Source organism: Odontomachus brunneus, unplaced genomic scaffold, assembly GCF_010583005.1.
Source record: "Odontomachus brunneus isolate Ranch 3 - 2012 unplaced genomic scaffold, Obru_v1 Obru_scaffold_096, whole genome shotgun sequence".
NCBI classification, from domain to species: Eukaryota; Metazoa; Arthropoda; class Insecta; order Hymenoptera; family Formicidae; genus Odontomachus; species Odontomachus brunneus.
In genome coordinates, this window is record NW_022639546.1 from 230,958 (window position 1) to 245,099 (window position 14,142).

Here is a 14,142-nt window from a genome sequence, read left to right on the forward strand (position 1 = left end):
AGAGAGAGAGAGAGAGAGAGAGAGAGAGAGAGAGAGAGAGATTTTCTCGCGAGGCGCGACTCGGCGGAAGTGCAATCCGCAACCCCCGGCGATGGTTCATTGAGTTCTCTTCTTTCTCTGTTTCTCTCGCAGGTCGCGCCGCTCCTGCAAGAAAGTGCACGCATACCAGCGCAACGAGCGCATGTGGTCTCGACCGCGTTGCGGTCTCGGTCGCGCACGTAAACGAGCGCGCTTATATACACGCTCCTCCTCGCGTTGCGTATGAATGAAAGAGCGACGTACGGAGGTAGCGCGAAGGGAGTCGCGTGACGCTCGCTCCCTCGTACGTTGCGATACGGAGACGTACTCCGCGTGCGAGCGGGTGTACGCGAACACACGTGCACAGTGGTGCGAATAGCGCGGCCGTGAGAGACGGCGTCGAGCAGACTTTAAGGTAAAAGTATCAATGCCTGGCTACGTATCCAACTGTGGGCATTCTCATTCTTTTTTGGTCTTCGAATATTTGAACATTCCACGCGGAACATATGTGTGTATTCAATGCGTGTTAACGTATTTCACGTTTTACCTTTACTCTCACTTCTAGTTTGCATCTCAATTTCGGGCTTTAAGCTTGTATTTATTATACCTAACGTCTTTATTATTCTTATGTTAGGATTCACGGTAGTAGACCCTTTAGTTTGTCTTGAGAATGAAATTGTGCCGGGTTTTCACATCGAATTATGCGTCTTTTTTCCCTGTAAACTATCGCATATTTAAGTTTCTGTTACAGCTTCTTATAGATTCTTATAATCGATATAAAAATATCATACACTGCTATCTTCAAATTTGTTCTAAAGAGGAGAAGTTTATTTTTAAAATTTGTTTGTGAAAGGTATCGATAGCTTGTCGATTTGGGGATCTCTAGACATGGAGAAGCAAGATAGGAACCCGATGAAGAAATTGAGAGAGAGAATACGGGAGAGAAAGATACAACCGAGCGGTGTTAAAAAAGGGGGAAAAAGAGGGGGCACTGTGGGCCGACGAGGCCGGAAGTGGTTTCATCTGGCTCCCCCGTTGGTCTGACCTGTTGAACCACCTCGTGACCGGAAGTGCACTATACAACCACGGGCATCACGACGGTGGCCCTCTTTCTCCTCTCGCCCTGGCGATGCACAACGCGGCGAAAACAACAAAGGCTTCTTTCTGCGAGGCGACACTTTATCACGGCGCTGTTTACCTGATTACACGACCGTGATTTTACCGGTCTTGCCGTTGCACCGGTAAAATCGACGACGGCTTTGTTCCTGTTCTTTCTTTCTCGTTTGCTTCTTCTCCTATCTCCCCATTTCTCCTTATCTTCGGTTGATTCTTACGACACGTGTACGTGTACCACAATAACACGCATGCATTCCAGTCGCTTAATCGATACACTTTACAGCGTTTAGATGTATCCCGTCGATCTCGTCACGAGGAATATTAATGGAATTTTTCGACTTTGTCAATCACGAATAATCCACGCGGAATGACGACCAAATTAAATGCACAAACTTCAGCAACGTTGAATCCCTTAACTGATTATATTGCGTTCGATCTGATCATAGGGCGGTCTTCATGATCGAGAGAGAACAAGAAAAACATAATAATAACCGAGTATCACACACATCGCTCGTCTCCCGTGTGCTCTCACAATTTTCTCGCTCATTAGGTACTCCGGTTGTTTCCCTCAAAAATACAGAGCCTTTTCAGTGACGATAGATTTATTTTTTCACCCCGTCACTCGGTCGCGCCGTCATGACGGTCGCGACACTTGGCAAGGGCGCTGACGTAAACTTTGCAAATCCGAGGTGAGATAGGGCTGAACCGGAGGGACGATTCGCGCTAACTAACAATGAAGGACGTGGATGCGTGGCCGAGACAGGTCCGGGCCATTGTATCCCGGGCACAATGCCTGGCCGGCGAGCAGTATGTGCGCCATAATAATCTGTCACCCCGTATAGCATCGCGTATGCCGCATAATACGTGCCCCACGGACGCGAGAGACGGGGTTCACCGCACCCCATCCGGTTCTGCAACGAGTGACGTCACAGGCTCTTGCGTAGCACGAGCTCCTGGGCAAGTGCGACTCGGAATGATGGGCTTTTGTTGCACGCTTTGATATTCGAGGACGCGATCGGATAATGAGAATGTGTGTTTTTTTTCCCGATGTTTGCTACCTCCTCGCCAGCTAAAGCCGAGGCTAGTCCCTTTTGAAACGAACGGAAAATTCCATGTATCGGTGCGATGTATTTTAAAAAAACGCGGACAGATAAGATAGAGTCATCATTCAGCTGTCACAATAAAGATTTCGATGCAAGCCGTCATCTTTGTGCTTATCGGAAAAATTTGTTCTCGTGTTGTAACTGCGAAGCAGCTCAGATAGACTTTCACGATTATCACGACGTGAGACAATCGATGATGGAGACTTTACAATTTTTTTTTTATTACACTTATGAAGTAAACGCATATTGTATTGAATTAATTATTAAATTTATATCATGCAATAATGCAAATTTTATGTTGTATTGATGCAGCAATAAATTTATGAAATTTACATTTAGGAGCTCAACGCGTTGCAGAATTTTGTGATTTAGTGTACTTAAAGTTGCTTATAGTTAAACTTGAGAGATTTTAATGATACGTCCTTTGGCGCATACTCGCGCGAATCCTTCAATTCCGAGCTTCAATTGGCAAGGTGGTAAACGATCGGTGACAAAAAGCTGGTTTCGACTTTCCGGACGAAGGTGATAAAGCTATACTTAATCTCTTCCCTTCCCCGGTCGCACGCTCGTCGCGACCAAACCTGACTCGGGCAGGACGAACACGAACTGTGGAGGTTTGAAAGGGAGGAAGCGCAGATGACGCGCAATCGCTGCCTCGCGCGTGTGTCCGAACGTTACGTGGTATTAGGAAGGTGAACCCTTGAATTAGGGCAGTTGGCAAATATCCAGATTAGGGGGCCACCACGCGAGGAGTTTCATTGAAAGTCGATTATTCCAGGTCGCGTTGCTTCGTGCCGCAGGAACCGAGTTCACCCGCAAAAAGGAACGTAGCTAGCTATTTTCAATAGCGCGATGTAAATGAGAAGTAGTCGCGGTCCTGACAATTCCACGAATGAAATTTCCTACGACTATCGACTGGACACGACGCGGACGCAGGAGGATTTCGCGAAGCATCGCCGACGAGAGCAGATGCGCTCGCCGACACCTCGGTTGCTTCTCGTCGAATCCGGCTCCTTCTCGCGAAAACTGATTTATATCTGGACTGGACGACACGGCGTGCGTACACACAGTATCGGTGCCGTCTGGAAATATCTTGTGGCATGCGCGCGGCCCAGCAAATTAGGTTAAAATATTTCTGCGAGACACTCAACTTCGGCAGGTTGCAGGTGCGTCGGAGAGTAGCGCACGACGCTTAATTACGCCCGGTCGGCTACTCGATTTCTCGATTCTGTCCCGATCGCGCTGAAACTCGTCTCGGTGCTCGCTCTCACGCCGGTAGTCGTCTCGTTATTTATTTCGTGTTTGCACATGTCTCACATACAATGTATACACTCGTTCGAGACGTCGAACGAGTCAAAATTAGTCGATTGCCCAAGCTGGCTTGGAAATTCTATCGGGTACGACGTCAGATTGTCGCGAACTCGTATTAACCCTGCGAATGCTCGATGGAGTCATTTTGACTCAAGATCTTCTTGTTGACGCCATTTCTGTTTTTCGTGGTTTGGAAAAGAAATATTTTGTGACTTTTAACTATATTCTTAAAATATTCAGAAGTTATTGATATACGAGAGTAGGAACAGAAAGAGTTTTAATATGTTAGGACCGTCAGGAACCAAAATAATTCTTTCGGGCATCCAAAGGGGATTGCAGTTCCCGGGGATTCTAGTGTTAACTCTTTTGGAACGCGCGATACAGTGCGTCACATTAAGTGAATCTTCAATATAAAAATTATGATAAAATCTGTCTAGTTTGCGTTTCTTGAGAACATTTCCAGGAAAAGTTTTTCCCCCAAAGGGTAAAGCGACCGTGCACCGCTGTCGTGCCCCATCAACCACCCTCTCCTCTAATTCACAATATACGTATCGCTTGGACACTTGGTGAGCCGAATGATCTCGCACGGCCCACTTTCGGCAGCGCGTCCACGCATAGCGCGCGCCACGCGCTCTCACGTACATTCTCTCGACGCCTCTCGTCTCTCCTCGCTCGCTCCTCGCGCGTAAGAAACGTAATACGCTTAAAAAGAAGGGTATGACGTCACACGCGAGGTGGTGGCACACGGCGCGTGCCGCCAGATCCGTAGTAGATGGGGTACGAATTATCGTGGCGCTCGCGGCTGTACGCGGGCCGGGGGGGCAGGGGTGGCGCGAGAGGGGGGTTTGCGCGCTGTGCCACCGTGAAAGGTCGGACGCGGGGTAAACGGGAGGGAGCGAGCAGCAGGCGAGAGGGGCAGGCGCCCCGAGGAGTCCGCGAGCGAGCGAGCGAGCGAGCGAACGAGCGAGCAGGCAGGCAAGCAAGCAGGCAGGCAGGCAGGCGAGCAGGCGAGAAGTCCGCACGAGTGGCTGCTAGGGTGTCGTACAGGGGCTACGCGCGGTGGTGGGGGTGGGCGCGTGCAGCCGGCCTGCAGCTGCCTCTTCGCGCTGCCCCCTCTCGCCCTCCTGCCGTTCCCTGCTGCCTCTGTGCCCTGCTGCTCCCCCCGTGTACAATCCCCATGCTCCCCCTAGTCCACGCGTCGCGCCACCGGCGCAGCCGCCACTCACCACCCCTCTGATTCGGTCGCAGGGCACAACCCAACCCCGGAGGGGAACCGGCGGGACCACAATTATAAGTAAGGGTGCTCCGGGCCTTGCTACCTCCAGTCGAGGGTTGCACTCCGTGACGAGCACGTGCGGACGCTCGTCGTTCACCCCCTCGCACAGGTTTGCATCGGGCGCGCGCGTGTGCACGCATCGTAATTGCGCGGGAGTAATTCACTGCTGCCGTCGACGAGTGAAGAAGGTAGTTACGCGCCAGGAAGAATAGGATCGTGTACGTACATACATAATACATATATACATACATATATATGCACTCACACGTGTGCATATATACACATATCCGTGGAAGAAGAGGGCACCAAGGGCGAAGAACGAGAGATCGCCATCTATCGTTGCGCTCGCGCCGGTACAGTGTCGTGGCTGTTGCGGGTGTCGCGGTGTGGCGCTAGTGTAGCCGATTAGTGGCGCGGAAGCGACATGCACGTACGAACGCACGCGTTACGGTGAATCGCGTGAAAGCAGCAAGAAGAGGCGAACGACAGAGGAGGAAGGAGAAGAGCGAATACATCGACGCCGCAGTCAGGACGAAGGAGACGCGAGCGAGGAGACTGTAGAAGAAGAATTTCGGGCGATTCCAGTCGACGTGCGCGTCCCGCGCCTCTACCGGATTTTTGGACGATCGCGGTGCTGTGCGCGTCGCGACGCAACGCGTCGCGCCGCCGGCTCGCCGGGCGCGCATCTCTACGGCTGGGGGAATCAGTACTAGCGCGGCCGCGGTGCGGTGACTCTCGTCGCGCCGGTGCTTTCTCGTGTGTGAACCCTCGTCCCTCGTCCCGGTCCCTCCACCAGGCGCCCGCTCCCCTCTACGACCGGCCGCAAAAAGAGAAGGCCTCCCCTCTGCCGCGCGACGGGCGCATTGACTCTCGTTCGTCTTCGACTCGTCACACACGAGCCGGAGCGGGCATCCTTGGTTCCACCACCATCGCCGAGTCTGCCCTCACCATCGGGCCGCGCTCCCCCCTCCCTTGCCTCTCGACCCTTTCCGCCCTTCTCCGACTCGGCGGTGCTGCCGATCGCCGAGGGACTATTCCTCGCGGCGCGACCACGGTTGTTCAGTGCGCGTCTCGTCGTTGTTGCGACGATTGGCGAGGTGGAGAGCGTCGTTTGGTTGGTCGTCCCGGCGTTCGTCAGTGTGCTCTCTCTCTCGCATCGCTACTGAGAGGTATGACGGGATCGTCCCGCTCGTGAATCGAGCAAAGGGAAGAGAAGGAAGGATTCACGGGTCGTCGTCGGCGAGGAGACAGAGAAAGACACGTGAAAGAGGGAGAGAGAGAGAGAGAATCTTTCGCGACGTTCGTCACCTAACACGGACGCGAAGGCTGTCGTTCCCTTTCCGGCGAGCCTCTCGGCGTGTCGTCGTCCCACGGATACTGGAATTAAAGTGTGTCAACGGCAAGTGTGTATCAAGAAGAAAAAAAGTGAGAACCGCGCGTGAGAGAGAGAAAGAGAGAGAGAGAGAGAGAGAGAGAGAGAGAGAGAGAGAGAGCGAAAGGAAGAAAGAGAGAGAGATAGAGAGAGATAGAGATTGTACGAATCGCATTTCTCGCGACTACACGACATATTTGCGCGCGCGAGTATCGCGACCAATCACCAATCATAACGCACCGTTCGCGTCCGCGAGTCGCGCAGTGCACAGTGGGAAGCGAAGCGGCGACGAAGTTTGTTCCGCGCGGCTCGGTCCGGAAACTGCGAATACCAACCGGCGCGCGTTCGTTCGTACACTCGTCCGCTCGCTTCCGGGACGCGGGAGTATCGCGCGCGGTACGTGGCTATGCAGCAGCCCCGCGACGTCCTGGCGACCAGGTAACGCCAACGGGACGCGACGAGCAGCGCAGGGGTGCGCATCGCATCCGCGTCTCCTCCGCCGGCTTGGAAGCGCCGGCGGCGTGTAAACATCGACGGGATACGCGACGCGTCGTCAACATGTGGACCACGATGCTTGTGTGGACGGCCGCCGTCGTTCTCCTGCCGACGCCCCGAGCGGTAAGTGTATTATGTTTCTCTTTCCGCCCTCCCTCGAAGGTGCCGCTTCCGCCGTCGGTGGCGGCGGCGGCGACGACGACGACAACGACGACGATGACGACGACGACGAAGACGACGACGACGAACACGCTCCGAGCTCTCGGAACTGGCACGGTGACTCGGTTTCTTTGATTTTTCTTACGTAAGCGTTCTCGCACGAGTCGCCGGATCTTCCAGAAGATCCTCGCCGAGACACTCGCGAATATTCGTGCCTCGGTGAAAGTTAAAGCTCGATCTACAATGTGCTCTTTGCTTCCTGCTTTTTTCTCTGTCCTATCGCCTAAGGATTAAGGTTAGAGTCAGAAAGAAATGAAGAAATAGGAAGCACATTGCAAATCAAGCTTAAAGTCTAATCTGCAATATGCTCTTTGCTTTCTGTTTCTTGTTCTCCGTTTTTTCTGACCTAAGGTTTGAGTCAGGAAGAGATAACAAACAAGAAGCAAAGAGCACATTGCAGATCTGGGCTGAAGTTTCATCTATAATGTGCTCTTTGCTTTCTTGCCTCTTTCTGGCTTGAAGTTTGAGTTAGGAAGAGAGAAGAAACAGGAAGCGAAGAATACGTTGCAGATCAAACTTAAGGAAAGAACGCGGCTGGGAGACTGTTGGTTTCGGAGATTGCACGTCGTGCTTTGGCCGAGAGATCCCGGAAATGACAAGTCGTGCAAGCGCCGCGCAATTTGGCGAGCGTGGCATTCGAGGAAGTCACCGGCGAACCCAACGCTCGGGCCCCGCGACCCTCATCGTGCCAGTTACGGGTGAAGCCGGAACACGGCGATGTTGAGACGAATTTAACCCCTGCTTCGCGTGGAGTTTCTTGCGCGATTAGTCGAGTCAGTTTAAGAGCGAAGAATTCGTTTCCGCGACGAATTTCGCCGAGGAAAAGACGGCAGTGTCGAGGCGGGTCATTTGACGCGTTCGAACGGCGAGGAAGGAAAATGTCTCGCGAGATATCAGCATTCTCAATGTCGCCGAGAGTTCAGGATATTCGTTACTGTTGTCAAAACGTAGAGACCATTGTCGATTCCCAATACGTCGCGGAAATGTGATCGACACGGTGAGAGCTGTGCACAGATGATGAAAGAAGGATTCTGTAAACAGAGTGTCGCGCTCCGTCGCGTGCCGTATCGTAATTACTATCGTACGGCAGAGTTTGGGAGGCGGAGTTTGTCAACTTTACGCCGGAACTGTCGTCGACCTTGAGAGCATCTCGATTCGATGAATGGGTCCGGCTGCTCGCTACGGTGTTTCGGGCCTCTGAATAAGACTCCTTATACGTGTAGTATACGATTTGTACATTCACACGCGCCTCTCGCATCGCCATTGTTGCGCGCGAAACGCGAGAAAAAGGAAGGCGTCGTGGCGCAGATGCGCGCGGGAGATCGGAATAGACGCGACGTAATCGACTCGCGTTTCATAATGAGATCCGTAATGCATTCCTCTCGCTCGGATCGCGCTCGCACTTGCGCAAGCTGCGTCTTATCCGTTTTGCATGCGTTTACCACGTTGCATTCGACGCGTAATTGAATGGCCGTGCGTTCGACACCTCGTTTCCGCGTGTCACACGCCACGCGAATTAATTTCACGCGCCATCTGAGACCTCGAGGAAGTCTATCGCCGACTCCGACCTGATCCTGCTGAATCCTTGGGTCCGTTCGTTCTCGAAGAACTTGTGCACTAATGCGGTAAGTTGAAGTGAAGCAAATAACACTCTATTTCCCTCTGACTTGTCGCACTAGTCCGGAGGTTCTTCGAAAACGAACAGAGTTTTGGCTTTCTAAAAAAATATTCGCGCTCGGCATGTTATGTTGCTTCATACAATATTATTACAGTATTACTTCATACAGTATAACTTGGCAGAAAAGCAGAAAGGCCGATCAGAACTCGCACTAGTAGAAACGCGAAAGTCGTTGACCACCAACGTGAGTTCCGATTGACTTTTTGCTTTTCTACCAAGATGTGAATTCTTCCCAACAGTTACCCCTTGTCCACAACCTTGCTTTAATCTTTAAGCCGTAATAAATTGACCAACCACGTCGATTATTTTAAAAATAATCAACTGTGGTCGGTCAATTTCTTACGGCTTAAGAATTAAAGCAAGGTTGTGGACAAGAGGTTAACCCCGCTCCGCTGACCTTCGTTTAGCTAGATCGCAATAGTGATAGCATTCGCGAATGAATCTAGTGATAATTTACACTCCAGTTATCTCAGCAGCGAGGAGGACGAATCTCGGTTAGCTCGGATTTGCAATTCGTCGGGCGAGATGATCCGTGTGTGGGATGAATATGTCAGACGCTCTCTCGTGCATCTCGAGGAATATCTCGTCTCCCGTCCAAGTAACGTTCAATTTTCCGCTCAAGTTACGCGGAGTTGGTTTGCGCGGTACAGTGAGCTCGGCTACGTACACAATGCGTTCTGCCGCTTGTTCCAGCGTTTTCGTGCTCGCAGCGTTTGACATTTCCGATATTGGGGCCCTCCTCTTTCTCGGTATTTCGAGACGCGACTTTCTCGAGGCCGACGAGTGGTGCATTTCGCGTATCACACGGCCCGTTTCTTCGGCGTCTGTTCTCCGCACGAATGCCGAGGGAGTTCTTCCTGGGAGAGATGTCCCCCGGTCCCCCCTCCTCTCCCTTCTTGTTCTCCCGCTCACGACGACCTTACGCGCGCGCTCGTCTCGTTTCTCGTCCCCGGCGATATTTGTCGCGCTTTGATACTATCAATTCCGAGTACGCGGAAATGACCTCGCTCCCGTAGCCTGCCAATTTTTTCGCAGCAACAAACTCAACTACAACTGTGCTATTCTAACTCGGCAGGTAGTTTCCTCGACTACCTTTCTCGCTACCTTCTTAATCCCAAGACCTTTTGACTCGTTAATGCCATATACATTCTTAACTGGCTTAACTCACTCTCCGTCTCTTCGGGAAAAGAAAGAGAGAGAGAGAAAGAGAGACGAAGAGTGAGAGGGGGAGAAAGAAATCCCGACTTTCGAGCGCACGAAATCCTCTTTCTCCATTCTCTCACAATCCGGAGGCAGGACGGCAGTAAACCGTCCCTAACGGCGGATTCGGGCCGCACGCAACTCTAAATCTGGACGCACTCTTTTAGAAGTGTCTAACCCCGCTTCTGTTTCCCGTCCCCACTTCCTGGCCCGTCTTCTGTTGAGCGCGCACGCGGCCTACTGAAGCGCCTCTAATCCCCAAATCGCGTTAAAACTCGCCGCGGACGCTTATCCATGAAACTTGACGGAATCATCGCGGACGGCGCATCCGCTGGAGTTCTCGCGGAGAGCAGCAAGAAGGAGGAGTCGGTGGAAGCAAGGAGCCCTTTGTTCCGCCGCGGGTACGTCGAACGAGGTGTGAATCGAACGCGCGCTCGTCCGATCGCAAAGAGTGCGCGTCTCAAAGGCGTCTGAAGGGTGGCGGGCCCGCCGGTGCGGCGAAATTCGTTTTGTGTGACGAAACACACTGCGTCGGCCTATCCGTAAATACGCGCGGCGGCCATTCTCCGTTCCCAGAATAGCCTTCCAGCGCGCCAAAAATGAGATTCCTCATCGTGAGGGCCCGCGCCGGTGTACATACATGCGTTCTCTCTCTCTCTCTCTCTTTGCCCTCATCTGTCTTTCTATCTATCTCTATCTATGTACATTCCTCTCTTTCTACATTCCTCTCCCTCTATCTCTCTCTCTCTCTCTCTCTCTCTCTCTCTCTTTCGTACAATGTATGACGTGTATTGTGCTCGTTTACTCGTTGCTGCGGCGCGACGCAAAGTAACGGGACGGATTTGCCTGCGAGGGGTCGCCGAGTGCGCGGTTGCACGGGCTTTGCGTCCGCTTGAAAGCAAGCGGTGATAGCGATCGGCGACAAAGGCCGGTTCTTATCGCGAAGCACGCCCGTCCGACACTCCGAAGCGCCGTGAGCTCTGCGCCTCGAGCAAATAAACTTGGGGAGCAGCAGTCGCGGATTTGGCGCCGTGTGCACGCGGGTGCGTGACCACGGAAACGTAAACGCGAGAGAAAGAGAGAGAGAGAGAGAGAGAGAAAGACAAATGTTCGCGCAATATTGAAAACGCGCGCATGGCGAAGACGAAAAGTCGAGGAGCCACGGTGACTCGTTATTTATCCTTTCGCTTCAAAAATAGCTGATCGCCGCGAGTTGTCCGGCGGGCGCCTTTGCGAATGCACTCTTCATTCGCGAACGAACGCTTTATTTTCGTCGCGCAAGGTCGCACAAGGGACGTCTCACTTGCCGAACTTGTCATGTGACGACGATACGGTTGATCATGACATATATCTCGGTCCCAAGCGAAGGGAGACTTTGAGGAAACGCGATGCAGGAAATTCCACTCGACACACGTGTCGTACTATTAGAGCGTAATGATACTCCAGCCCCTAAAGAAGTGTTCGCGTGGAAAAAATCGTCGTGGAATAGTGGGCGACTGAATACCGTTTATCCTACTTCCTCATGCCGTGAGTTCGTCGGGGGTGTTCGTACGCGTCGTGTGCGTGTGTGTATGCGTGTAATCGATGTGATCGAGGTGCGCGATCGCAAAACGATCCGCGAGTCTGATAAGGAAGGCTAATGCCGTGCTCCGTCGTTCGAACTTCGCGAAAGGACTTACCGTTCGCTCTCGGCTATACAATATCTCGTGGGAAGCCTCGTCTAGAAGCGTATTCGTGTGTGCGCGCGCGCGCGCGTTGTATACATACATTCAAACACGTCAGTATACGTACACGCGAATCGTTGTGTTCACAGTGATCGAGCACTATCTCGGCGTCGCGACGTCGTGGACGGGAAAAATGGGAGACGTCGTATTTGACAGCGGCGCTGTTTACACGACGTCACCGGCTCGATCACGACGATGTTATAGCAGCAGACACTTCTATACCCTGGAGAAGTCGTTAAATCGTAACTCTCTCTTACTCTCTCTCACTCACTCAATCAGTCAGTCGATCAGTTAGTCACTTATTCACTCATTTACTCATTCACTCACTCACTCACTCACTCACTCACTCACTCACTCACTCATTCACTCACTCAGTCACCCACTCACTCGATTACTCACTCACTCTTTTACTCAGTCGCTCACTCTGTATTTGTGTCTCTCTCTTTTTTTTCCGTTCGTGGAGTTTCGCGTGCTTTTTCACGAGAGGGAAAATGCGTTTGCTGCAACAATTGATATTACGGAAATTCATCCGGACGATTGATTAAATTAAAGCCGCCTCTACAAACAGGCGCCAAGTCGAGTTGAATCGGTGGATTACCGCGGCACGTAACTTTTGTGATTCGATCGAAACGGACGGACGTCGACGAAACGGTATCACGTCGAGGGATACGCGCGCGTTCGCTCTCAAACGACCGAGAAGACGCGCGCGCGCTTTTTGTCGGGTCGCCTCGTCGCTCGCTCGGCTTCTCTCCTCCTGGGAGACGTGCGTGCGTGACACGCGTCCGCAAAAACGCGCGCGCACACGTGCTCCTGCGGCGTTTCACGTCGTGGGGCACGAGACGACGTCCGCCGTGCTGCAACCGTCGTCGTCGTCGCTAAGAGAAGGAGAGAGGAGTCTCTCGTTTGATGGCGAAACGTTTTTCATGGATCTCGTGATGATCCGCCGGCCGAGCCAGACCACATTATTAAAGCTGCACTATGATTGCACGTGAAGTCATTGGAGATACTCGTTCCGCGAGATGCGATACTCCTCTTCAAAGATTGATCTTTTTAACTTCTTTCTTTTCTGTGACTTTTACATCCACATTAATATAGTTTACGAGAAATTTTACACAGAGTCGAATTTTCATTTCGAACATTCGACTTAGGTTGAGTCTAAAATTTTGTCTTTTACATTGAGAAAAAAGGAAAACTTGGAAACTTATTTGTAGGATATAAAGTTTATTCGTCGAAATAGTTTATTTCACAGAAATGAACTTCATATCTCGCGAGTAAATTTTCAAGTCTTTCTCTCTTTGATGAATGGTATCGCTTTTTAACGTGTTATCAATTAAATTGATATTTTATTTAATAATATATAAAATATCTTTATATCTTTATATAGTGTAAGTAAATAAAGCGATATTAATCGCTTTACCTTAATACTTTGAAGCTTGATCTACAATGTGTTCTAAAATGCGTTTATTTGCTTCTTATTTCTTTTCTTATCTCTTTCTGACTCACACCTTATGCTTTAAGCCAGAAAAAAACAGAAGACAAGAAACAGAACGCAAGGAGCATATTGTAGATCAGGCTTGAGTCCTTGACCTCCCAAGGACGTCTCGCGTTTTCCGTATTTGATATTCGAATTTGCAATTTTTCGCCTCACTATTTTGATTCATTGGGAGAATTTCGTGCGACGCGATTGCACTTCCGCCTTCAAATTGACACGTGCGATTTTCTTGCAGGTGAATGCCTCGGGGGTGTTCGAGCTGAGGCTAAAGTCCTTCGTGAATGAGTACGGCAAGGACAGCCTGGGCAAGTGCTGCTCCGGCAGCGTGTCTAGGACGGGCGAGTGCTCGGGCGTCTGCAAGACGAGGTTTCGGGTCTGTCTGAAGCAGTACCAGGTGAAGATCGACACGACGTCGGCGTGCACGTACGGCGACGTGGTGACGCCCATTCTCGGCGAGAACGTGGTCAACCTCAGCGCAGTCTCCATGTCGAGCTTCACCAACCCCATCAGGTTCCCGTTCGAGTTCACGTGGCCGGTGAGTTGTTCTTCTACAACATGTACAGGGTGTCCCACACAAAATATGACAGATGGTAGAAGCGTCAAACCGAGACGAGAAGTCCCTTGCCATTCTTCAATACGAGCGATAGTTGACGAGTCATTGATTAATCAAATTTAAATTAATTAATTTCGAAATTGAGACTAAAATTAACAGTCATCGTTATTGGGTTGATATTAATTGAAGGCAAATGATTGTCTCAACCGGTTTCGACGGGGACTCGTCGATTCGCGATCCCCGACGTCGATCCTCAACGTTGAAAATTAGAAAGTCGCGGTGGCATCTGCCCGCGAATTTTTGCCGTGGGAAAACTCGCTGTACTTTCTACGGTTGTAATATCCACAGTGGTGGCGTGAAACACCGTTGTCTCGAGCACGCGTAGGATAGGTCCGGCGGTCTGACGAATATATCATTGTCGAATTGTGTGCGCGGTGATTTATAAACTTTCACGGACACCGCGCCGTGTCGACACGGCGTCTTGCGCGAGAAGTGCGTGTGTGGCGATTTTTTTTTCATCTTTTTCTCTCCCCATCTCTCTCTCTCTCTCTCTCTCTCTCTCTCTCTCTCTCTCTCTCTCTCTCT

At 51.3% G+C, this 14,142-nt stretch overlaps 1 protein-coding gene across 1 annotated transcript in view; it reads left to right on the forward strand.

Annotated features, from left to right (window-relative positions):
- Window positions 1-6,673: 6,673 nt before the first annotated feature.
- LOC116848460 (neurogenic locus protein delta) overlaps window positions 6,674-14,142 on the forward strand; it is a 53,020-nt gene continuing 45,551 nt past the window's right edge. The window contains exons 1-2 of the mRNA XM_032824574.1: window positions 6,674-6,814; window positions 13,240-13,539. Coding sequence (XP_032680465.1) covers window positions 6,755-6,814; window positions 13,240-13,539 — 360 coding nt within the window. The 5' untranslated portion in view covers window positions 6,674-6,754. The remainder of the gene's footprint in view (window positions 6,815-13,239; window positions 13,540-14,142) is intronic.